This window comes from Poecilia reticulata, linkage group LG18 (assembly GCF_000633615.1).
Source record: "Poecilia reticulata strain Guanapo linkage group LG18, Guppy_female_1.0+MT, whole genome shotgun sequence".
Classification (NCBI taxonomy): Eukaryota; Metazoa; Chordata; class Actinopteri; order Cyprinodontiformes; family Poeciliidae; genus Poecilia; species Poecilia reticulata.
In genome coordinates this window covers 14,959,422-14,986,299 of record NC_024348.1, presented here as the reverse complement: position 1 = coordinate 14,986,299, position 26,878 = coordinate 14,959,422, and the positions used below count along the sequence as shown (strand labels likewise).

At 41.5% G+C, this 26,878-nt stretch overlaps 1 protein-coding gene across 20 annotated transcripts in view; it reads left to right on the top strand.

Annotated features, from left to right (window-relative positions):
• The window catches only part of LOC103480667 (adhesion G protein-coupled receptor L3), a 275,299-nt gene that overhangs the window by 100,113 nt on the left and 148,308 nt on the right, over positions 1 to 26,878 (top strand). For all 20 annotated transcript variants that reach the window (XM_017310504.1, XM_008435707.2, XM_017310506.1 and 17 more), the window contains one exon: positions 20,249 to 20,462. In XM_017310504.1, coding sequence (XP_017165993.1) covers positions 20,249 to 20,462 — 214 coding nt within the window. The remainder of the gene's footprint in view (positions 1 to 20,248; positions 20,463 to 26,878) is intronic.

The window sequence follows — 26,878 nt, the reverse complement described above, 5'->3', positions numbered from 1 at the left end:
TTAACAGTGGAGAGAGTCATCGCTTTAGGGTCACGGATCACAGATATCCAGACCAAACACACGCCTCGACGTACCCCCCTGACCCTCTTTAAGCCTACTTCTGGTTGATGGTAAGAAAACTCAAATATCGTTCCTGCTATGTGAACGCATATAAATGCTGCAATCAGAAGTAAGAGTCAGGACAGAGCTCAAGAGCTGGTTATTATCTGCATCATCGTCTATTTTTTATTTTTTTTTAGTTTATTTTTTTCTTTTAATATATAGCTATTGTGTCAGATTTATTAAATTCTCACTAAGAAAGATATATGGGTCAAACTATCAAAGTTGGAAAAAAGTTACTGTTTTAGACCAGCAAAGCATACTAAAATGATCCAGTCAACAAGCAGGCAGGATTTTTGTAGATTTATGAAGCTTGTATTACCCTAACCCCTCCCCCACTTGTTGTTGCATACTACCTCTCAGCTTGCTGTCCCTTTTTCTCACCATTTAAATCTAAATTTATTGACATAAAGTATCACTTCCTGGGTGATTAAGCGCTAGGGCTGAGCTTTGGGTAAAGAGGCGGTGCTTTGTACGAGCAGGTGTTGAGGCACCCTGAAATGGTTTCCATGGTAGATGTAAGGATTCTTTTTTGATGTAAAGCTCAAAAAAGTTGATTTTTTTAGACTATCCCCCACCCTTTTAAATAAAATAGGAACTCTTCATAAGGCTCCAATAGTTAAAAAGTTTTGTTCTAACCTATGACAATTATCCTTTTATTTCTGTCTTTGTTTTCTTCCTCTTCATTGTTTCTCAATCCCGGAAATGATGTTGTAAACCCTCAAACACATTTACCAGCCATTTGTCTTAGAGCAGCTTGTTACCAGCTTTGTTTATCTATAATGGCGCCGTAGCAGCAGAACTCGTTCTGCGCCATCTTAAATACGCTGTTCTCCGGTTTGTAGACTGGCATCGCAATGCAGAATCCCATATCAGGAACGTATTCTTTGGGAAGGTTCGGGAGGAGGACAGGAGCCGTAACCTCTCCCAGACGACTCCCCGTAGTCGGGAACCCTACAAAAGACCGACTGTGTCAAATGAGGAAAAATTGCAGGTGCACATTCCCCAGCAGCGCACTCCCACTCTCCACACATATATTATCTCGTACTCACACGCCGTCTTCCTGATCACTGCCCCCTCATTTGTTGGCGGAAAGAGGTGGCGGGGGAGGTGGGGAGGGCTGTAGGGGAGGGGATCCTCTTTCACTGTGATAATAGAGTCCTTTCTCCTCCACGAGATGGACCTGGGAGAGGGCTGAAACGAGAGACGCAGAGTGAGCGATGTCACTCCACAGCAGGCGGAGGCATCGCGCAATATGGCATGCCGCTTTTTATGGGCCCTCTGCAGATGTTTCTCAGCTGCACGTTGGCTCTGGGAACACAATGGAGGGTATTTAGTGGTGAGGATCACAGGGACCACCCCTATAACTGGCTGCTTATGATTTAAATCCTAATCTCCCCACTGACGCATATCTCATAAGAGGAAAAACTTATGAGGCTGAGTGAACCTTTTAATCGCTCGCAAATTTGGATCACGTTTAAACGGGGTTTTTTTTTTAAGCTTTAGAATTTTAGGTTTGTTTTTACCCATGTGTTTTTTATGCAGTAAAGCAATATTTGGTCAGCTGGGAATACATATGGGAACGCTGGGAGCCAAAAGCTCAATTATATGTTAGCTTCAAAATATTTCTTGCCATTCGCAGCCTTTAATAGTTATGATCCAAAACAGGCTTGAGTTCATCCTCTGTTTCATCCACACAGATTAACAAGGTAATATTTAGGTATCTATTTAGTGTAAACTTGGGAAATATTGACTCACAATATGCTGCTTTGATCAGATGGAAGGACTGGACTGATATGTCGCAAAATAGCAGACTAAGTGCAACGAAGCAACTTGGAAACCTTCAGAAAGCCTGGAGAACTTTTGATCAAGATAACTTCAAAAGCCTGGAGGAAAATTTGGCTCCTTGTAATCAAAGTATATGTTAATAAGGGCTGTTCTTAAAATGTCTGCACAGTACTTTAAAGGAAAGGCAGTGTTGGGCATGAAATGATGCAGTAAGTATTTCCTTTTTTTTTTTTTACATCAGAGTAAAAAGGAATGAGAGAAGCAGGGGACTCATTTAGGAAGATCTGGAGCCAGTTTAGGTTACCGATCCTCTCTCTTTTTCTAATGCGAAGTAAAATTACAACAAACTAAGTTTCACATAAACTTCATTTTTTGATTCATTCCACATGGATACTTTTCTCAAGAATATTAATATGTACTTTCTAAAATGGTCCTTGCTAAAAAAAAAAAAAAAAGTACTATTTTACAGATGCCTTCAACACAAAGTTAGAAGCAGAATGTTGAGTAACTGTGCCAGATATTTGTGTGGCTATAGAGTTATTGAAATAGATGAAAAACCACAGAGGAGTTATGGAGGTTGTGCATAAAATGTTTGTTGGATCCCCAAAACCTCGCAGAAGGGCAGCACAACCCCTTCCATCAAAACGAAACACCAAATTAAGTAAATTGAAACCAACATCATCAATCATCTAAATGAATGTTTCTGATTTATTTTTTTATTTTTTTTATAGAAGATGGATGTGAAAAATAACCAGATTTGACATGAGTGAAAGATGCAAGTGCATCTGTCTGAGAACAGCTGTGATTAGATGCAGTTTTTTTTTATTAAATCTAGATGCGTTCCTTTTTAAATATTCATTTATATAAATGCCAAAACGTTCAGAAGAAAAACAAAATGTGAGCCTCTTCTTCTGCCGCCATTTCTGCTGTGGAGGCACACTGTTTTTGTCGCATTGTGACCCCTGGTCATCGGAGGGGGAAGTGCAAAACGAAACCAAGGCTCGACTTTGAAGAACATCAACAGTCCAGCATCGCTAATTGGTCACATTGGTTCAAAATAGCACTGGCACATGTGCATTATTTTTCTTCACCATATGGTAAATTCAGTAACTACATTTTTATCACCTTCCCCCCCCGCACAGTTTGGACATTTTATCTTTTCACACTGAAACAAGTTTTAAAAACCCTCAAATGCATTTTTTCCCCATCTGTGAGCAAGTATGAAGTCTCATCATTTAACTTTTTGTCGTTCCTATCTCAGAAAATCTAGAGGCTTTCAGTTTGAACGCAGGTTTTTATGACACTCCTGGAGACCTGGTAGTGCGTTAGGATTCACATTGAATCAGCTAAAAAGCTGTACTGTCTAAACCAGGTTTATCTCACTGACCAGATTGATGACTTTGGGATTAAAATCAAAATCTTGAACTGGCAGCTGTTTGGATACGTAACAGCTGTTTCTCTCATTGAATAAAAAAGTCAAAATAAATCATCTTGAGATCTGAAGTGGCAGCCTTCCTCCCTACCATAGCAGCTAAGCTCCACATCTGCCCGACTTGAGCAGCACGTGCCTCACTCAGCGCCGCTCGCCGCATTTGCTACCCCTGCGTTTTTTGTTTTCTTCTTCTGCTTCTGTCAGAAGCCCAACGCGCCACATGTAAAGGGTTGCCGCCGGTTGACTTAATGCCTTATAACCACGTACATGTTCCTTCATACATATTCCGCGCTCATTATTTCTGCACAATGAGCTCATGTCTGATACCCGTCATCCTGAATGCACAAGCGAAAGAAAACGATCAAAGGAGATCATCATGGCCGTGTGTCTCGGATGCAGCGTAGCCACCCAGGCTAATTTCTGCAGCAATGTCTTCATCGCGTACATGTGGAATGGGATTGCTTCATGCTCTGTGGGTGGTGGAAGGGAATCACTTTTTAGCATCCACCTACAGGACTCAATGTTTTTTTTCCCTCCTTTTTGCTATTATATTTTTGTCTCTTTTTTTATTCATCTCATTAGCTCTTTTTTTATTCACAGGCCGTCTTTAACAACAGTCACCCACACGTTTTCTTGTCTCCTGCTGCAGCACACCAGTGCTAGGCATCTACCTTCGCCACAGCGTTGCACAATAAGCTCTCTGGTGCTCTGTGACCCCACGGAAAGAGCCTGTGTACTCTCCTTCTGGGCACACAGCTGAAGAATAAAAGGACACAAGATTAAATCAGTTAGGGTGCAGGGGGGCGGTGGATCACAGTAAGCAGGGAGGTTTTGATTTTAAAAAACTTCCAGCCTTGACGTCATCTTCTGTATGCATTTGCAAAACAACAATATTCCTACGAGGAAAGTGCGCGGCGGCTAATGTATCGCGCTTGCACACGGAGACGAGCATGTCGGAATTAACAAATGACAAGGGAGATAAACCAAAGAAGCCAGCTGTTATTAAGTACAGCCTTTAATCTGCTCTTGCCATCCAGTGGATCAAATTTCACCAGCCGCTGGAGTCTTACAGAATATAGGGCAAGCCTCTTCTCCCCCCCTCCCCAACCCACCCCCACTTGCTTCTGCTCACTCTCATCCTGCATCTTTACTCACTCAGATACCTTTAGAATCTACCTTCTTTTGCTCTAAAATGCATGCGAAAAGCATACACTTTGCACTCTACTACACTGCCTTACACCTTTTTTTTTAGTGAAGGAGGAATGTATTTCCTGGGGATTTCTTTTGTGATGGACCAACACAAAGTGTCCAACATAATTGTGAAGTGGTTGAGAAATTGCATAAAATATGATTTGTTCATAAATTGAACTTTTTGGGGTTTCATGCAAAACACTACTGAAAACTGCACATAATAACCCAAATGCACCGCCCCCAAGACGAAATACGCTGGTGGCAGCATCATGATATGGGTGTTGTCTTTCTTCAGCAGGGACTGTGAAGTTGCATGGAGCAAACAGGAGAGTGGATGGGGCTAAATACAAGGCAGTATAGGACTAAAACCAGGAGGTTTTAGTCCTATAACTAGACTTAAGTCTACAAAAGACTTAGGCCTAGGGGTGGAGGTTGACCTTGTCAACAACATAAAGCTGGAACTACAATGAAAAGATTTAGATTAGGCCATTGACCTAGTCAAAGTGCACACCTAAATTCAGTCGAGAGGCTGGTCAAGATTGGCAGCTCTCTCTCTCTCTCTCTCTCTCTCTCTCTATATATATATATATATATATATATATATATATATATATATATATGAAGCGAAAATGATTCTACAAAGTGTTCCCTTAAGGGGTCTGAACACAACTGAATATGCCACACTATTCTGATTTTCAGATTTTTAACACAAAATCCCAACATATGAAAGTTGTAATGTGACAAATTGTGAACAAGTTTAAGACTTATGAATACTTTTTTTGTTCTAGCATGGGGACAGAAAGAATACATTAAATTCCTTAATGTGTCTGAAAGCATTAGTAATCCTTACAGAACATAGTGCTGCATTGTGGACTGTATGTAGAAGAAAAACAAGAAATGTCCTTCCCCAACCCTTTGTAATATAAAAATTACTCCAGTGGCACTAATAATGGATAAAAAAAAGTGTCCAACTGTAACTGAAAAATGTAACAGCGTTGTAGAATATGCATGGAATTACAATTTTTATTTTCTCCTTTATATATCTTCTTGTTCTGTATTATGTATGTCAACACTACAGCACTGAGTTTTAATTGGTATTAATTCATGCTTTTTGCCCTCAGATATTACGCTGCCAAAAAATAAAAAAATAAAAAACTGCTCTTGCAGGAGAGAATGAGCAAGAGAATTGGCTTTGGTCTATTTCTGAATGTACTCTTCCACGGAAACAAATCAGCGCGGCGCGATACAAAAAGCCGGAGTGTTCATACGAGGCAACTTTTGATTAAACAGAATGCAAACAAGTTCGCACAAGATGCTGCGACAGAAGGAGAGCATCGATTTTTCTGTTCCCGTCCACAAAAGGGGGATCGGAGGATCCTTTTTTTCCCCAAACACCACAAATTCCAGATAGGTCCAAATATTTCATACTGCCTTTAAAAAGGATTTAATCAGCAAACAATATGGTCTGTCATTCTAATGTTTCTGCCATATATTCATCAATTTGCAACAAACAAATTAAGATTGCTGTGCGTACAATCGACACTGAGGGGTTTCTTCTTGTCCGCTGATTTGAATCAAGTTGGATTAAATGCTTGACGTTTTTTTTTTTTTTTCATTACCATCTCAACATTTACCACACACAGATCAGCTTTATCCAAAAGCAAGAAGTCATTAAAGGGGTTTTTTGTTGTGACAGCTGGTATGGGGTAGGAGGAGGTGGGCACTAACCTGGTGGCCAGCGTGTTGGAGTTCAGCTCCATTTACGCGCCGCATTTTGCTCTATTAATACATCCATAATAAGTCGAGCCCCAGGGATCCATTCAGATGGTGATATTGCCTGGTTCCCATTTCATTACAAGAGAACACATTTTCTAAGTATTCTGTCATCAGCCCGGGCTATATTTTATGTGAAAGGACCTTCGACAAACCTGCAGGTTGCTATGGGAATGAAAGAAGCCCGGTGAGGTGTTAAAACGAATGGCGCTTCCTGAGGTGTAACATAAAGGTAAATGGTCCTTTTTCTTTTTTTTAACAAGCGACTCCAGCAAATCAGTCAATTAATGCACTCAAAGGACTTTTCTTTATTTATTCATTTTGTAAACAAAAACTACTCGTATTAACCCTTAGTTGCTGCGGATTCGTGCTCTTAACAGTTACAAACACTGAAGTCTTCACAGAAGATTTGTTGAACTACAAAATACACTGGCATCTAGCTGCAGGCCCTCTGTCAATTTGTTGAGATTTTAACTAACTGTTGGACACAATTTTTATTTTTGTTCAAGTTTACTTCATAGCTGAATTTAAAAAAACACATAAGTATGTGAACCCGCTTATTTTGACAAGTACTTTGTACTTAAATCTAACCACAAGTGTACAAAAACACACAATCCACATGCCATCATGTCATTTTCTTAACAAAGATGGCACCACATGCTAATACTTTAGGTACATGTATTAAAGCTAATTTAATATTTGCTTTAATGGAATCAGGACATTTTTTGACAACGCCAAAGCTGGCTCCTTGCTTTAAAGCCTGACGTTAAGCAGCATTTTTCATTAGTGTCGGCGGTCATTTTTATAAGTGGGTGTGTTGCTTTCAATTTTTCACTGACACCAGGCATTTTCAGTTGTTTTGCCGTTTCTTATTTTTGTGGTTTTAGCAGTTTTGTACCTGATATTTTCACAGAAATGTTTTAAGGGGACAGCTATTTGTACACTGGCAGGTTATATTCTCGCTTTCTTTTCCCGGCCTCGTCTGAACCTCCTTCTCCCTGAAATCGTCGTATTAGCATGCCTGCACTGCAGTTTATCTCGGTTCACTTTGCTAAACTTAACCGAGCTCTTGCCTCTGGTACACTGCGAGGCAATTCCATCAGGTAATGTGGAGTCAAAGAAGAGTAAGGAAAAGACCTCTTTCCTCTCACACAAGACAAAAATTTCAGCCTGTTGTTTCTTCTCTTTGACCTCAATTACTACCAGGGCATGTGTTACTGAAGGGCCATGTTGAATCATGTCTGCTCTGGGAGCCATGTTTGTAGGTCTTTGTGTGCAGTTGTGTACCTCCCCTGACTGTGTGGAGGGGATTGTGTTAGCTTAAGCCCGAGGAGGCTCTGTACAGTAGGTGGGGGGCCAAGGTGCATTAGTCTTGGCTGAGATGTTCCCTCGAGTGATGCCGAACATGTGGGTCGGTGGGTTGGTGGTTTGCAGGAGCGGAGGGAGACGGAGCTAGAAAGAAAGAGGGGAAAAAAAAATAAGGCAATGAAAGGAGGGAGAACAGTAAAACAATGTCGGACATGATTGGAGCTGAACAAAGCTCTATTCGCTGTCATGAGCCGCTGGCGCAGCACTTGCCTGCTGCACACATTCAGCTCTGGCTCGGACCTCCTGGCAGAGCACCGCTTTGCTTATAGAAAGTAGCACTCTCTCTCTCTGTGTGGTTTGATTACACGTGGCTAAGTGAAATGGGAAATGATCCGAATCTCACTTTGATTAGAGCTAAAAACAGAAAAGACGTTAAGTCTCCAGATAAACGAGATTAATGTTGGACATATTTGTTGTTGTTTTGTTTCGATGTGAGATTATGTGTAGATTACACGTTGCCTTCGGATCAAACCTATTTTTTGTCGTCAATGTTGTCACCTTTCTTACTGCAAAGATCAGTTAATGTTATTGGGATCACAAAGTGCTGCGTTGCTGGAAAAGAAAACAATATTCTTTCTGCGCAAAAAAATCTGAAGTGTGACTTTTCATGCGAAGCATCTGTGCACATGGGCTTTTAGATCTTGCCACATGTTCTCAATTCGGTGTAGATCTGGACTTTTAGTGGAACTGCTGTGAGCCGTGGCAGCTTGGGAAAACAATCCAGTTGCTCCATTTAATGTGTATGATTGTCAGGAAGCTCTTGTAAAAGAGTTCTTTGATTTTATTCGAGGTTAGGGTTAAGGTTTTTATTGTCACTAATTGTAAATAGCCTGTCTTTTTTGAATGAACCTACTCACTTTGGACCAGAGTAGAGTATTTTGTGTAGCTATGTGAAGTTTTGCCGTACAATTTTTATTCTTTATTCTGTTTTTATATATCGCACATTTCTTTGTGGGAATACTTGTTTTGGTTTTGATTGCTTGTCAATTTTGCTGCTTTTGCACATATATTTCCTCATTATGGGACAGTAAAGGATATTTCGATTCCATTTTATTCTTCCCTAAGTATTTCACATCTCAATGTGACCCAACTTGTTCTAACCCAATAATAAAATGTTAGCTTACGATCAGTGGCGCAAAAAGTGGGTATGCAGGGTATGCAATGCATAGGGGCGCAGCACCAGAGGGGGCGCCAAAACCCCGTCTGGAGGGGGCGGCGCGCCGATGACGTTTTCCCGTACACTTTTGGCGCGCCTTACCCCCACATAACGAGGCGCACGTAGCGAGTTTTACCCTTCACGTATCGTCGCCTCGGGGGGGGCTGAGTGAGCGTCGCTCCTTCACCCTGGGGGGGGGGCTGAGTGAGCGTCGCTCCTTCACCCTGACGTTCCTTCCCTCGGKCGGGGGGGGGGCGCCGATCTATGTTTTCGCATCCACCTGAATAATGTGTAGTTGCGCCACTGCTTACGATATACGAGGATTTTTAACATTAGATCTCCATTAGATCTCCACGAAAGCACCTCCTTTTTTTTTTCTTGTGTTGTTTGCACTTAATAAATTAAAGTGGTCATTAGTCCAATAGAAGTGGCTCCTAGATGAAGAGACACTTCACCCCTTCTTTTGGAGTACGTGAAAGAATCTGTGAGGAGCGATGGAAATGCACTTGTTTGTCTACTTGAGCATATGCAACATTTAGATATCTGCCAGATTAAAAGTATACCACAGAAGGATATGCAAGTTGCCGTGGTTTGCCTGCTCCATATATAGGAACTAATTTATTGCATCTCTGTTATTAACTTTAACTATGTTGACACATGGTAGCAGCAGGGGAGTAAAGGTAATATTCTGCCTCCATGTAATGACTACTATCTTGTGGATGGATGTTGCATATGGTTTACCCTGCAAATAATATATAATATAAAAAAACACCTCTCACCACAAGGAGCCTGATATTTCTAGGTGCGGTAGTTTATTACAACAGCACTGCTTCTGCATCCGCCCCCCCCCCCGTGCTAATTTGTTAACACTGACGAGCTCATTCCCTCCAGGCGCCACGGGCAGTTTGACTGACAGTTTGAAACTCGCACTTGTATGTTTTTCCGCCCTGCAGTAACCCACCATCAGTCGTCTCTCTCTCTCTCCTTTTCCCCTGGAATTTGCGAGCGCAAGTTCCTCGCTGGCAATTAATGCGTTCGGATGCGTGTCGGCAAATGCGAGCTGAAACAAAACGAATGGGCCGATCTGGCCGCCGCGTTAGCGGATGTCTGGATCCTGTCAAACTGAGAAACGTTGATTGTTCTCAGCAGCATCGTTGGTCCAAAGTGTCAAAAGCCAACAAAGTTATTTGAAATGTCTGTAGTCGGGGAATTTGCCATGTTTACACCTGTATCTATAAAACCGATATTTTTGGTGTTATTCTTCAAGCTTCCAGCCTTGTTTCCTGGGAGTTTATTTGACCATCCTTTGAGTGGGAGGTGAAAATAATTTGCCGCTTTTAAGTCTTACATTCTTTACATGCCACAAAAAAAAGCATTTTTTTTCGTATTGATGTTTTTCTCCTGAAACACTAAATCGGCAGACTTTGGCAGGTTCAAGATAATTTAACATTTTTTAAAACAAAAAGGGAAGATTGAAGATTTGCCTGCCTTAAGCAACATGTGAACGTAATTTATTTGAGAACAATTTGATTGATCTGCATCTCACCTCAAGATAAATAATCCCTCATGTTTTATTGAAAGAGAGCTCCTGCTTGTTACACAATAGTCTTTTCAAGAAACTTCTTCCTTCCTACCCTCCCTCCTGCACCCACTAGTTTGTCATTTGTTGCAAACTAAGAAGTTGGTGTGACAGACTCCCATTGGTCTAATCAAATAACCGCTCCCAGATTCATGTGCTAATTAATCACTGGCTCTGGGGGCTGGACCCGTCCGGCATTGCTCCGAGGAAAATGAGACATTTGATCTGTTGAATCAGCTCCCTCGCAGTCCCCTCCTCCCCTCTTCCATCTATCTTCCATTAATTTGATGAAGTCCGAGTTCATTTGAATGCAACCGCCCCTCTTCCAACATACATTCACAATATTCTGGGTTAAGAGATATTTGAAAATAAGCACCTAATACATTTTAAAAAAAATCTCCACACTCCTTTCCTTGCACTAAAACTATTTAGGCGTTTAAGGAACATCTTGTTGCTTTTTATAAGTGCAGTATCATGACACTGGTCATAACAATATGAATAGAAGCCTGTGTGTGTGATGAGTCATCTGTTAGAAGGTGGAATATACTGGGGTCTTCAAATGTGACGTGCTTGAAGCAGGAAAAATTGTGAGGTGATTTGATCAGAGCATCTTTAAAACTGTAGCTGTTGTTGGAGTGTTCCTGGTCTAAAGTAGCGAGTATCTTTTAAAAGTTAAGGCCCCAACATACTTGGTGCGAATTGCCAAAGTCGGTTCTGATTGATGAAATTTGCGTCATTTTGTTCGCGGAGAGGCATCCACCTGCCGAACTCGACACCAGGCAATGGTTAGACTATTTCGACGGAGCTCTGGGCGAAGTGCTGTCTGATTGGTTGATGTCATTTAAGCAGAAATGTGCTTGGACATCAATGTTGATATTTCTCTTGAAATAGTCTACGCTCTAGTTTTTCTGTCTCCGGGAGACATAAATACTTTGAGGAATGTTTATCTGACGCAATGAGGAATTATGTACATTTATTTGTATGATTCTTCATTAAATAACACCTATGAACATAAGACTGGTGGATGGTTAATAACTCCTCGTCGTCGTTCTTCAGGGAAGAGGTTGTCTGCAGAAAAGTGTGACACCATCTCAATGAGCATTTCATAACTGAAAAACTGAGGATGCAGGGAAAGGAGGGGAAACCCCTGCAGGTCGTGTGAGGTTGTGCCTCTCAGATTTAAAGGTGTGTGCAAATACGAATGTGCCACCACCACGTGACTGTTTAATGCTGGGTCTAATGGACAGTTGTCAGAAAGGTCCAAACATTTACAGGACTCGCTGCTAATACTGCAGCACTCTTGTGGTCTTAGACACCACCGGCCTCCATGTCCTTACTATCATTTATCATTTCAAAGAGTCATTTTAAATCATTTAGTACCGATAAAGTCCATTCTTGGCTGAAATCAGTCTAGAAACCTTTGATTGAGTCTTTCCTATCTAAAATGATGCATCTCTCCTTAGGAGCTGCCTCATGTCCCACCAGATTTTGGCTCATTCAGCAGCAGAGTTCAGTGTATTGTGAGCGAGAGTCGACCTTAACAGCTCCACCCTGACATGTTTTCACCAGAGATGAAAAAGAAGCCAGCCCCCCAAAGGCCACTGTTTTGTTCCCTGTGATGACTTTTAAATGTCATATCCCGCTCTGTCTGCATTTTAGAGCCTTTTGGTTCAAGGAAAGGTAAAAAAAAAAAAAAAAGAAGAAAAAATCCGCCACCCAAACAAGAATGAACATTTTAGGTGAAAAATCCCCCCTTCCTTATTTTTCTATTATCATTAGCAAGCACCCAATAAGTGCATCAAAGAATTTCTCCTTAGAGTGATTGTTGCGGCTCTGCGGGGGAGCGACATTTTCCAAATGACCGTTTTTCTCTCTGACCTTTCCTTTGCCCTTTTTGGTGAGTAATTGCGTATTTGTGAAATAATCATTACTGAGCTACGTCACACGCAGGCGTCACAATGAAAAATACGCTTTAGAAGTGGCGGAAGATTCTGTTATAACGACTTCGGTTTTGCTTAACTGAATCTCCCATCCCTTTTCTTTCCATTTTCAGCTATGCACTTGTCGAAAAGAATTATCCAGGGAGAATCTGCTGGGCTAAAAAAGCGATACGGGCTGCATATAAATACAGCTCTAAAGTTTTTCGCAGCTGAGGGAGAAAACAGATGGAACACACAGGCTCAGATAAGGCTTTCTACGAGGCTAATTCCGATTTTCAGTGGATGGGACAATGGTGTGTGCAGGTATACGGCAACTCAGAGGCTGTGTGTGTGTGAGAGAGAGAGAAGGGGGCAGGATGCTGGCTGTGCTACCTGGGCAATATGAGCCCTATCAATCACCGCCCTCCAGACATAGATGTAATTAAACTTACAGTTGTTGACTATCTGGGTAATTTGAGCCATCACTGGCATGCTTTTACCCACTTGCATTAGAGGATTGCCGGTGCCCGTATCAACGGCATTGTGTTCGCTGATGTTTTTTTAATGTGTTTTGGGAATGCTGGCATCGATTGCAGGGATTTTGGAGAGAGATCTAAGGTTGTTCCAGGTGAACTTGTACAATACTGTAATATTAAGTTAAAGCAGTAAGTTTTACTCTGCTAGGACTTTTAAAATTTTTTTAAAAATTGAAAACAAGCTTTATACATAAGAAGACGGTATACCTGAGTGATTTCTTGAGTCCCTATGCTAGCTTATAACAAGAACCAAACGACACCTTGGAGGTGCTCTTAAGTCAGCTTGACTTAAATAACATTTTAACACCAACATTGAAATTAACAAAGACCTGTTGGCTGAAAACGTAACATGAATTAAACACAATTGTGGAAACATTTAAGACACTTCCCAGGAGTGGGTGTCTCACTATGCTGACCACAAAATAAAAAAAAATACATCTCTATTTCAGACTCTTCAGCAATGTTGTGTGTGAATAAACCACAGGACACCCAGCATATTACTGATAGTACAGGTAGCAATATTTGGCCATTGTGCAAAGGAAAAAACAAACGCATAATTTTAGCAAAACTGCCAAGTATGGTAGTGAGAAAGGTGATGATCTGGGTGTGACCTGAGGCCTTGAGAAACACTGAAATATTCTAGAAATGTGTCACATATAAATGTGATTCTATAAATATTAAATATTTCATCAAATATGGTTTTTACCCTCTTTTTTTGTCTACATAGTCTTGATTTCTATTGTACACTTGGGCCAGATTTACAGACTTTTCGAACATGTCAATGCCCTAATAGTGGAAAAATGATTTTAGAAGCATTCTGCTTCTAAAATCTCTGACTTTCAGATACTGTTCACTGGCTGGTAGTTTTTTTTTTTTTTATGCAGGTCCCATTTTGCCTTCTATTTGTTCACTTTCCTCTCCTTTTTTAAAACATTGCACACTGACAAAACGTGCCAAAGTATGATGAACCCTACAGTTATGAGCAGAGGAGTTGAGATGAGATTTTCTATAAATTATAATTTTCTTTATGTAAGCTGTTTTATGTCTACATATTTTTGTTTTTCTTTCTTGCCCTCATTTAAAGACCAAGCGCAAAATATGCAAGGATCAAAAATAACAGTTTGTTCTGTTTTAATCAAACTAAATTACGCACCTTTCCGTTTCCTAAGTGCACCTGCCTGAGTCGACCTGTGTTATCTCCCGTTTTCTCGCGCCGTTATTTGTTTCAGCAAACTTTGGTTTGATTCACACCAGTGCTGTTTAGGAGGCGGAATAAATCTTTCCACTAAGAGGAAGATAATTGGTAGCTTTCATCCCTGCATTGGAAATAATTATTCCAATCTGTGATGTTTCAATAGCGAGTGCGCTTTAGTGTGTTGGGGTTTGAATGATTTATGAGACGAAATGAAATGACACGATAATGACGGTCCTCTCCTGTCGCTTCACCTCATTGCGTCCCTTTGTGTTTGCTGCGTTTATTTGTGGGGAAATGTAAAGAGCAGTACCTGGCTGACTTTTATTGCTGCAGATTGTGTGCCTCGCTGTTCTTGTTTTATGCACATAAGGAATTTTTTTTATTTTTTTTTACACCTATCCATCATGCAATGCCATCAGGAAGGCTTAAGAACAAAGAGTGCTGCAACAGATGGTATGTTCCCCCCGCGGAGCCTTGATCTCAGCATCCTCGAGTTGGTGTGATTTGTACGCCAAGAGTCAGGTTGACATTGTTGCACTAAGAGATTTCAAGAAGTATAATTAGACATGACTAGCCACTGGAACTTGAACAAAGCCTGAGTACCTATAATAAAAATAAATAAATAAAAAGTTGACATTAAAAAAAGATGCGCTAAGAGCTGACACAATGCCGGACAAACCTGCGAGAAGAAAATTATTATTATATCACAGTTTCAAGATGAATTTCCATTAAAAAATAAATAAATAAATAATAAATCAATCACCTAAATCCCAGACATGTCATACAATAAGGTGATCATATGAGTGAGAGAAATGACAGAAGTAATGATAGAAAATTGCATGCGTCACCCTTTTCAGGTGGATTGGGTTGTTACTTAAGTGCTTGAGACACAAAAAAAAAGAATCGAAAGGGATGATAGATGCTGTCGGTGTTTTTATGAAGCCTTTACAGTCATCATCTTTTGCAATGCGCAAGACATTTGAGTCTGTGTTCATTCGGTAAAAAGATTAGCCGACAGCATCTGTTTGGTTGTGACTGCTGGGCTTTCAAAGATGTTCCACCTTCCACTTTTGAAAATGGAAATTTAGTGTTGCTGATGACCACAGTGATACACATCGAAAGAAAATTACATTACGTAGTGTTTGCTAAAGAGAGATTGTCATTGTAGCTACTCAGTACCTCAAACAAATTATACTCTGGTACTTTATTTTTCTTGTTCAGGACATGAGCTGGTATGAAACTCTGATGTAAAAATACCAGCCAACACGGAGAAAATGCCAGTGTTTTTTAGGGAAATATTCAAACAGAAATGTACTTTTAGCTCATTGCTTCTCTTTAAAACAAACAAAAAAAACACAAGGTATTCCCACTGATGTTAAAATAATGCAGAGCAGTGATTAAGCACAAAGATAAAAAAAATAAATATCTGCTAAATTTACTAGTAATTTTCCATCCATCCATTTTCTGCCGCTTATCCGAGGTCAGGTCGCGGGGGCAGCAGCTTCAGAAGGGAGGCCCAGACTTCCCTCTCCCCAGCAACTTCTTCCAGCTCCTCCGGGGGAGCCCCAAGGCGTTCCCAGGCCAGCCGAGGCCCAGCTGGTACCCCATACTCCCAGAGAACCCCTCACAAGGCCCCCCCTGGGGACACGGTCGAACGCCTTCTTCAAGTCCACAAAACACATGTAGACTGGTTGGGCGTACTCCCATGCACCCTCCAGGACCTTGCTGAGGGTGTAGAGCTGGTCCAGTGTTCCACGACCAGGACGAAAACCACACTGCTCTTCCTGAATCCAAGGTTCGACTATCCGATGGACCCTCCTCTCCAGGACCCCTGAATAGACCTTACCAGKGAGGCTTAAGAGTGTGACCCCTCTGTAATTGGAGCACACCCTCCGGTCCCCCTTTTTGAACAGGTGTACCACCACCCCAGTCTGCCAATCCAGGGAAACTGCCCCAGATGTCCATGCAATATTGCAGAGTCGCATGAGCCAACACAACCCTACAACATCCAGACCCTTAAGGAACTCCGGGCGGATCTCATCCACCCCCAGGGCCCTGCCACCGAAGAGCTTTTTGACCACCTCGGCGACCTCGTCCYCAGAGATTGVAGARCCCAACCCAGAGTCCCCAGGCTCAGCTTCCTCAACAGAAGGCATGTTGGTGGGATTGAGGAGGTCGTTGAAGTATTCAGCCCACCGGCCCACAACGTCCCGAGTTGAGGTCAGCAGCACACCATCCCCACTATAAACAGTGTTGGTGCTGCACTGCTTCCCCCTCCTGAGACGCCGGATGGTGGACCAGAATCGTCCTAGGTGTACTGGTGCCAAGTGCATATGGACACCCTTATGCTTGAACATGGTGTTCGTGATGGACAATCCGTGACGAGCACAGAAGTCCAACAACAGAACACCACTCGAGTTCAGATCGGGGGGGCCGTTCCTCCCAACCACGCCCCTCCAGGTCTCACCGTCATTGCCCACGTGAGCATTGAAGTCCCCCAGTAGAACAAGGGAGTCCCCAGGAGGGGCACTCTCCAGTACCCCCTCTAAGGACTCCAAGAAGGGTGGGTAATCTGAACTGCTGTTCGGCCCGTAAACACAGACAACAGTCAGAACCCGTACCCCCACCCATAGGCGGAGGGAGGCTACCCTCTCGTTCACCGGGGTAAACCCCAACGTACAGGCGCCAAGATGGGGGGCAACAAGTATGCCCACTCCTGCCCAGCGCCTCTCACCATGGACAACTCCAGAGTGGAAGTACGTCCAGCCCCTCACAAGGAGACTGGTTCCAGAACCAGAGTCATGCGTCGAGGTGAGGCTGACTATTTCTAGCTGGAACCTCTCAGCCTCGCACACTAGATCCTTCCCCACCAGAGAGGTGACGTTTCACATCCCAAGAGCCAGCTTCTGCAGCCAAGGATCAGACCGCCAGGGTCCCCTCCCTCGGCTGCTGCCCGTAACACAATGCACCCGACCCCTTTGGCCCCTCCGACAGGTGGTGAGCCCATTGGAAGGGGGACCCACGTCTCCTGTTCGGGCTGAGCTCGGCCAGGCTCTGTGGGTAAAAGCTCGGCCACCAGGCACTCGCCATCGTGCCCCACCTCCAGGCCTGGCTCCAGAGTGGGGCCCCAGTGACCCGCGTCCGGGCGAGGGAACGCCAGATCCAAAGTTCGTCTCCATCATAAGGGGTCTTCGGGCTGCGCTTTGTCTGGTTCCTCACCTAGGACCTGTCTGCCTTGGGTGACCGTACCAGCGGCATAAAGCCCCAGACAGCATAGCTCCTAGGATCATTGGGACACTCAAACCCCTCCACCACGATAAGGTGGCAGCCCGAGGAGGAGTAGTAATTTTCCTTCCATTGTAATTCTGCTAATATTAGCTGCTTAAATGATCACACTGTCTACTTGGGTGTCTAGCCTGAAGTTAGCTGCTTTACAGATATATTGATATACATATAGGGCTGCTCGACGCTCCACATAAACAAAGAAAACATTGCTCACTCCAGCACTTTCACAGGGCCTGGAGGGAGAATGCTGCAGAGCAGCTCATTGGTTCATGTAAAAACATAAACGGATGTTTGTTTTGTTTTTAAATGAATGTGTTCTACTATCACTGTGGGAAAATACTGATTATGTAGCTCTTGTATTATATATATGATTAATCTCAGTTTTGAAGCAGAGATATACATAAGATGAGAAAAAAAAGAGGTCAGGCTTTTCAAATACTAGCAACAAAGATTTTAAATCAGTGGCAGCTGAAACACCAGAATCGGCAGAGTTGTTTTAAATGTTTATTTTTATTTTTGTTGTTGTTAATTTTCACACAGTCCTAAAGCATTTAGACGTAAATATTGCTTAGACGAGTATAGTCAGTGTAGACTTGGTCTGGTTTCACGATTTACTAAGAATTTAAAAAGCTCCAGTTTCAAAACCGCTAAGGAAATTACCGTTAATAGGGAGTGATGAACGCAACTAAGCATTTTCTCCATATGTACAGAGCACATTGTAATGCATGAAACTGAAAAGAAGACTGAGGCATTTTTTTCTTGCCCATTACAAAGACAGAGCCAAACATCTAAAAACATTCCAAGTCACAAAAAGACATACAGTTGTGGTCTTAAAATTAAAATGAGGTTATTTTTGTGTTTGTTACTGTTTTCTGACTATGAAAGTCATGTCTATTGAGCAGCTTACTGCAGGCTGGTTTGGAGCAGGTAGCCTATTATCAGATCACTGGGGTTGGGACTATTTATTATCTCACAATTCGATTCCAATTTTTGATTCAAAGAAAAAATATTCATGCTGATTTCTGCTGTATTCTGTAGGTTTGTAAAGGATCCTCAAGATCTGCTCCAGTCTGCTTTGCAAAGCAGAATGATAAATGGAGACTTTAAAGCGTCACATTTATTAAGTTTTAAATATTAATATTAATCGTTAGACGGAATTACTATCGCCCTGCATCCTCCATTTACTTTTACGAAGTGGTAAAGAGAGAGAGTGCCCCACCTTTCTGCAGACGGCCTCCACTGAGGGCAACGACATTGTAATTTCCATCCAAAAGTTTTGCAGTTGTTGTAGTTATTTAGTAAAGTAATATATAATATTTATGGTTTGCTGTTCGCATAAAAGCATTTAAACATTTAAACATTTTCAATTCAGATATTTGTGTGAATGCCATGGAGTTGTGGTGTCAAGGCTATACTTTTAGAATCTCATCCTGGTCTGTGAGAGTGGCAAACTTAATTTGGCCAGTTATGCAGCTGTATTAGCTGCTTTGTCTGCAGTGAGCTTGTTATTTTACCAACATGTCGTTGACTCATTACAGGTCATTACCAGTGTTTATTTCAAAATGCCATTCCCATAAAACCAGAGAGGTCCTTTGATGGCCAAACCGCAGGCATCCATCCGTCTTTGGAAAAAGAAAAAGTTTAGGTTGCGTGTTTAGACTTTCTCTCATTTGGATGTCACCTACAACTGACTTACAGCTCACGCGATCAGGTGAGAAGTGGATAGCGCTTCTCTGCTGTTGCTACTCTAAAATTGCTGAAAATGATCCAGTGACATGTTAAATTTTAATGGCTTTTAAATCTTTTCCAAACTTTTAAAATCTTAAATTCAGAACCTCTCTACCTCCACCTTTCTACTTAGCTAAAAGAAAGCACAGATTCTCTCTTTGTCACTAAGACTAATCTACTCTCCTCTTTTTTCCTGCCTCTCTCTGCTCCTTTTCTGTCTCGCTTGGCGTCATGTCACGGCGCTTTACGCATCCCAGAGACTTGTCTGAAAGGATGTTTATAAGCTCTTAAACTTACAAACTTCCCCTTACTGTCGCTGAGACCAGTGTTTATGCGTTCTGCTTGATTTTTAATATCTGGATCTAAACACAGAAAGCCTCCAGCCTGTTGCCGCACATGCTCACTCGCGTCGGGCGTCCTCGGCTCGCAGACGTTCACGGGCTTGCGAGGTCTTGTGTCTCGGTGACCCGCAGACGGCTGTCACTCTCAGTCTAATACATACATGGTTTCTTAGCCGTTTATTTGTTCTGGGCGGTTAACATGAGCCTTTTTTTTTTTTTTATAACAATTTGACTCCTATCTCTGACTTAAGCCACATCTCGACCCTCTGCTTCCTGCCTGCGTGTGACCCCCTTAAAACACAATAAACCCAACGGCTCTCATGTTTCCTGGATACACAGTTTTTTGTGTTTTTCACTCTAATCTCCCAGCTTAATGCCCAAATAATGAACTGTGTATTTTCTCACAGGAAAGCCAACAAACACACCACTTCTTTATGTGTGATCAGTGTCAGTCTTGTACTCGGTCTTCTTTCCACAACTCCTGGCCTCTCGAGGGCCCCTGTGGTGTTGCTCATCCTCCTACTCCAAACAACTCGTGTCCTGTCAGCCCACACTCTTGAGAGAAGGGTGGAGAACCTCTTTGCATATGTCTCAGTGTCCAACCTTTTGATTGCAGGTCTTCCCATCTGTTCTTGTTTTTTTTTTTTTTTTTTTTTTTAGTTGAAATATGCATAATTTTATTCAGGTCTTCACAAACAAATGCAACCATCTCCAGGTTGAAGCTGCTTCAGCTGTTTTCTTCTACTTCTTTTTTTTTTTTTTTTATGGAAATCTTCAACTTACGTCGGAATAAAAAAAGATGGGGACAATTCTCAAACTTTTCTTTTCATTACTTTTTTTTCTTGTTGTTTTCTGCAGCTTTCAGCAGAGCACCCATCCCGATGGCGGTGGTGAGGAGGGAGCTGTCCTGCGAGAGTTACCCCATCGAGCTACGCTGCCCGGGCACGGATGTCATCATGATCGAGAGCGCCAACTACGGCCGCACGGACGACAAAATCTGCGACGCAGACCCCGCGCAGATGGAGAACACACGATGTTATCTTCCGGATGCCTACAAGATCATGTCGCAAAGGTAACTGCACGTACAAATGAACTAAAGTGCTGGACGTGGGAATGAAGCCGTCAGCTAGCTTGAACTCATACCCGCACTCGGTGTTGCTTGCTGATTGTGGGATTAATGGGTAAGAATGCTAACTTATGTCACTAAGTAGTGAAACTTTCATAAGCGTAGTTGCTTAAGACATTAAAGAACTAGAATAAGCAAGAAAAAACAAACCGGAGTTCATTTTAAATCTGCTGCATATCTCGGGTGTGAAAACACCTCGACTTGTTCACTGCAAGAATTTTAACATATTAAGATATGTTTCCTTAGGAAAATGTTGACTCACTTCAGTATGAACTTGTAACAGGTAGAGTCTTCAGGGATGATTTTTTTAGTTTCTGTGAGTTTTTAAACTTACTGAGGCGCATTTCACAGACACACTCAAGGGCAGCTGACTACAGCAACGTTAAATTTATTCAGTCAAATACAAATTGCTTCTTTAAACTTCGAAAAACATTCTGATGGCTATTTTTTTTCTTCTTTCAAGTAACCTGAAAGCTTTAGGGAAGTTATGGTGATGAGTCTGACATTTCTTGATTCTACAGGTCTGGCAGTAATCAGCGTTGGGGTGTGGCTATTGAAACTAAACACGGCTCTCTTAAGATGTGATTAATCAAAGTAAATTCACTTTAACAGTATTCTCTCACAAGGCTGTATTGGTGTGGACAACATTTTCCTTAATAAATGGATAAATAAATATATTTACTCAGGTTGTCTTTGTCTAAATGTTTGCGGCACGTAGATCATGCGTATACTTACCATTAGGTCTTTCATTTCGTAATGCTCCCGCTCTTTGGTGTTTGCGGTAGAAATCAGGATAATAAACATGATGATATTTGGGACTAATTCAGAACATGACCTTATGAGTGTGTGCGCACTTGTGCATAATTTGCTTCACGCTGCTCAGTAATCAACTTGAGGGTCTTTTCATGTTAAAAAAAACAGCTAAAGGAGGTACTAAATAAGACATGAGATTTGCTAAATTTCAATTACATCAGTGATTTTATATATATATATATATATATATAATCTTATTTCTGAAGAGAATGGAGGGTGTAAAATAGACAATTGCATACATGTCTCCCATACCAGCATGGTTTTGAATGGATCCGTTTATCACACGGGGATAGAACAATAAAATCTCATGTTGTTAAATGTTATGTGTATTTATCTTTGCTGGTGTTTAACTTAAAGAGTCTCAGTGATGCATAAACAACTTCTCTTAACAAAAATACCTCACCACTGTTTATCTGTTTTGGTCATCGATTAGTGTTGACACGTATCAATAATCGTTAGCCGTTGTCGGTCAAAAATAATTACTCTCTCGAAGAGTTTTTGTGGCAGACTGTCTCCAGATTTACAAACCCTTTGAGTAAAAAAAAAAAAAAATCCACACAAAAAAAAACCAGTGACACCCAAACCTATTTATCTGAATAGCTACACTAAAGCCTAACTGTGTGATGGCCTTTGCTGTGTAATTGATTGCCAACATTAGGGTAATACATACACTTGTTTTGTAGTTTTAACTAAGCTTGAATTTCAGAAAGTATTGCTCTCCAGGGGGAGTGCAGATTGAGTGTACATTTAGTGTGCAGGAGCCATTTTGTTGACGTATGGCAGCATTAAGAGCAGAATGAAAGCTCCATGCTGAGATCTTTCTAAGCATGGGTACCGTACTCATTCCTTTGAGGTCAAAGCACCCTTGAGCAATGCCAAGAGGACAGGCTTTATCTAAATTGCTGCTCTAAATTGACTTTTTCTTGCTCACTTTATTTCCAAAAGCCAAACATATGTCCATTTTCTTTTTTTTTATTTCCAGAGCTTTAGTTCCACTTTTGACTTGTCCCTTTGAGAAAAATACTAATGGACTTTCCGGCTTTATCAAACAATTGCTCTTTGGTTTTTAGTTTGGTTCCATAGAGTTCAGATAATCACCCATGTGAAAAGCGGCGGATAGTTAAAAGAGGTAGTTTGAAACAAGTTGTCACATAATTGATGCACCCTGTCGCTCTCTTTTTTTTTCCCCCTCTCCCGGCTGCCCACTCGCACTGAAAAATCCTGGCTGGAATGAATCAAAGGGTCCAAAGGGAGCATAAAACACAGAGAAGAAGTCCGTCGTTTTAGCATTTCATTGCTAGCAGGGGCATTTAAATGACGCTCAGAGATAAGTACAAGCCGATTCAGAGCCAGGGCACTTTTTCTTGGCGGAGGAAGTGACTAAGTGGATGAAGGGTGTGGGTGTTGTGAATTGAAAATGGATGAGGAAGACCAGTCGGGATCAGGTGAGAGGATTTCAATGATATTTATGGCTGCGGTGACTCCACTACGCATTAGCATGTGAAGGTTAGCGCAACAAATGAGCGCCACCTCCTTCGACCTTTTCACAGTCGGGCTGTCGGGGCCGTTGCTAGGCATCTCGGCTCATTAAGGTCAAAGAACAGAAACAAGTCGTTTAGACAGAGAAAGTTCTTTTTTTAGATGGGGAAAAAATACTCCAAATAATAGCTTCTCTTTCTACATTCAGCCTTCTTGCCGGTGTTATCCTGAATCACTGTAATGTTCTCACGTAGCCCTCGAGTGTGTGCTGCGGCTGTAATGAATACAAATAAACAGCACTAATGGAAAAACATAATTAGAAACACAGATTTATACCTTTAGTGACTGTTTCTATTTGACATACATGGGATGTTGGTTCAATCAATCAACAATGTACAACAAATGTCAAAAAACATCAAAAATATGTTTGTAGTACACCTTACATAGGTAATTGCTATAGTGTGATTCATGACATGTGCAGTGAGTTTGATTCATTTTATATTAAACTCTGTCTAGTAAATTAATTATTTCCCCGTTTGCTTTTTCACTTGATTAACAAAAGCGAGACTCCTTCAACTGTGATCCAACATGCTTTCCATCAGCATGTGTGTAGGAAGTTTGTCTTTGCCGTCTCATTTCATGGTCCCCAATGTTTGCGTGCACACCATAACAGTGAATCAGTGTGATTAAAGCATCGAAATTGTTCAAAGTATCCCGATTTCCTCTTTATTGTGGTCTCTATATGTTTGTTTGATTCAAGTGTACAAGGATGTTCTGCAGACCATATGAAACAAAAAAACAAAAAAAACCCAAGATGGAAATCATCTGGATTTTACTTTGGTTCCAAGAATTTGAGTTAAAACTAACGACATTTTCAAAGATGTATAAATAAATCGGCCGGTCTATGCACTGTGCCTGATAAGGATTTAAGACATTTGTACTGAACATTGCGCTCAACGGAAAAAATAAGCCTCTTTTTGCACTTATCTGCTCACAGACATGCCAGTACAGCGCAGTAGATTATCAGTGCCCACGGCTGCCCTCTTCATCTGCAGTGGTGATGGACGCTGTTCAAATTTCAAACAGTCAGAGTGATGCAGTCTGTAAGGAATCCTGCAAATATAAATGGCTTTTTTTTTTTTTTTTTTGAAAGAATTGTAATCACTTGAGCTGTAGCTGCAGAGCTCAGAAACTGCAGGGGTCAACGCTTTCACAGCGGGGTGGTGACAAGGCCATCCACAAAGAGTACTCTGACTCACTTGAAGCCAACTTGAGTTTTTCTTTCCGCAAGCCAAGTTCTATTTCTACGCTACATAATATTTATAATGTGTATGAAGCATACTTAACTTCTAAGAATAAACCTGCAGATCAGAGCGTTTCCTCCATCGGCCCCGGAGGTGAGGTGAAAACGTAGCTCTTTTCGAATTCTTGTTTCGCTACATTGTCTTAGTAAAAAGAAGATCCTTGCGATGCTTTCACTGCTAGAGTACACTAAGCAAAGGTAGATCGTGGTCGCATCAGTCAATTGTTTCACACAAGTCAAGTGGTTTGATCTCCAGTCATGCTTTAGTCCTCCCCTTATAGCAGCTGTTTAGGAACAAAAGGCAAAAAGGGTCTGGTTTGAACAAATATTTTTGAAATGGGGTTATATCTAGAGCCTGAAAATGTATACTAATGTTATTGTATGTTAGCTAGTAATAGTGTAATAGTTAATTACTTTTGCTAACATTGACATTTTCCAGAAAAATATATTATTTTCATAGTAAATAATAATTTTATGTTTAGTAAAAGTACGACTCCTTATGAGGTCTGTTTCCTCTGGAATTCAAACTCCTCTTAAAACTTCCAGAGCGGAAACGTCAAAGTTTGCAGCTGTCCATCTGCATAATGAATGCAACATTTTAAGTGACTTTTTAACCAGTCTACTTTTAAAAAAATAAATAAATCGGATTTCTAATTTTTAAAAAATTGTTACCATGGAAAATGTATCTGTGAAAGCAAGTAACTTCATTAACAGCTTCCAAAAAAAAGTCCTTTATGTTTGGATTCATTGTATGTTGCAGTTGACTGCAGTTTTCATCTGCTGTGCTGGGCCTTTACATTTTTTGCATGTTGCTCCTAAAAAGTTCCTGCAGTAGCTCAGCATTTACATTTTATTATCTGTCTGGACCATCAGAACCTTTTCTACAAAGCTGCTTGTGTAACTGTTTCCACTTTACTGGCTATGAAATAATAAAAATAAAATGCCTTCAACCCTATGAACACCAAGAACAAAGCCTCTAATCTATTTTTGCTGTAATTATATTCAGGGAAATGTAAATATGTCTGTTTTAATTTAACAAAGGAAACTGGTGCAACAACACGGTTTATAATCTGAGCAATCAAACCAATTAGACATAATTTACATGTGCTGGGTCAGTTTCTCTCTTTGGGACTGCAGAGTCCTTTGCATTTGTCTGAGTGCCACCAGTATTTTTTTGTTCTTGTTGTTGCATAGATCGAATATTTCTACAGAATCTATACTTAGTACTTTGTGTATTCTATTATCCTGATGAAACACAATGAAATTTGTGGTTGTAATGTGACAAAATGTTAAAAGTTCACGGGGAATGGATGCATTTTCCAAAGCACCGTATATTGAGGACCCCTTCGGTAAGGTGTCTGGTTCCATTAACGTCCATTACGGAGCCAAAAGCACCTTTTATCTGAGTAATGGCACGTCACCGAGCTTATAAGTAAAGGTTGTCTCACATGATGCCATGGCAGGATGAAATGAATGGATGTCTTTCCACAGCTGGCTCTAGTCTTTGTGTTTTGAACATTGTGGCTGTGCACAAGCCTTTGGATAAACATGTCTCCTCTTGGCAGTGCGGGCTAATGATGCTGTAATTGAAATGTGCTACCTATGATTAATTTAGCTCAATTTGACATCATTTGCATAGTGTGTACACACACGCTGCAGCTTGTGAGTCTTGCATCAACCCCTAGTCCCTCATGGGATATTCTTGGAAGTCATTGTTGAAGAATTGTCTGCGTCTCCTCGAGACATGTTGAGATCTAGTCCCACTTTCGAATGAGCGAAGTAGCTTCAGGAAGGGGGTGAGGGGGTCGCAGACACTTTTGCTATCAAACAAGACTGACCCTTTTCTCATCAAAGCCACGATGTCTTTCTTCTCTCTTTTTGTGTGTTCCCTTTTTCTGTTGCCCCCCCCAAGGCTATGTGGCCTTCACAGCCAGTAATTACAGGCTATATCAAAACTATATATCACCTTATATCTCAGCAGACCTCGGCAGGCACCATAAGGGACAGCTGATAGTATCGTGGCAGGCTTGTGCATGACCCCTGAAGGAGAAAAACGGGTCAGGGCGCCTCCCCCCCCTTCCTAACTCACGCACGTACACCTTCCACGTCCTTATCTGTCCGGTCTATCCTTTTGTCTTTCTTATCACTCTTATTTCTCTTCCCCAGACTGCCCCCCCCACCCACCCCTCGGGATTGCTCCCACTTCTGTGTCACCACACTTGTCATTTCGGCAAACAAAGACGAACCAAACATATTTATGTCTGTACAAGCTCTTTGTCTTTGTGTGCATGTCACTAACGGTGAAGGTTAATAGACATCGCAGCTTGAAGAGTCTCACGAGGACGACAAAAACAAAACGAAAGCAACCTGCTTTTTGAACCCAGCCCAGCACGTGACGGTTGACATTTGACAGCGCTCGCATTAATGACGATGACGTGGAAAACAAACGCTCGCGGGTTGCTTCTCAAAATGCAGGAGGAAGATGGCTGCAGGAACGTTGGGATAGAAAGCAGCCGATGGGGGGCTTATGAATGACTGATGGATGGGAAGAGGGAAGCAGATGGGAGGATCACGTCTCATGATGATAATCCTTTCCATATGCATCGGTTCTAATTATCTTTTTGCTTTTTGACCTTATTTTAAGGAGCTCAGGCAAGATTTGCTTCAGTGTGGGTTGGTTATTTATTTATCTCAATTTTTGTTTGCTTGTTATCTGACGATCAGGAGGCAGTTTTTAAAAGATTAAAACCCCAAATAAGACCCATGC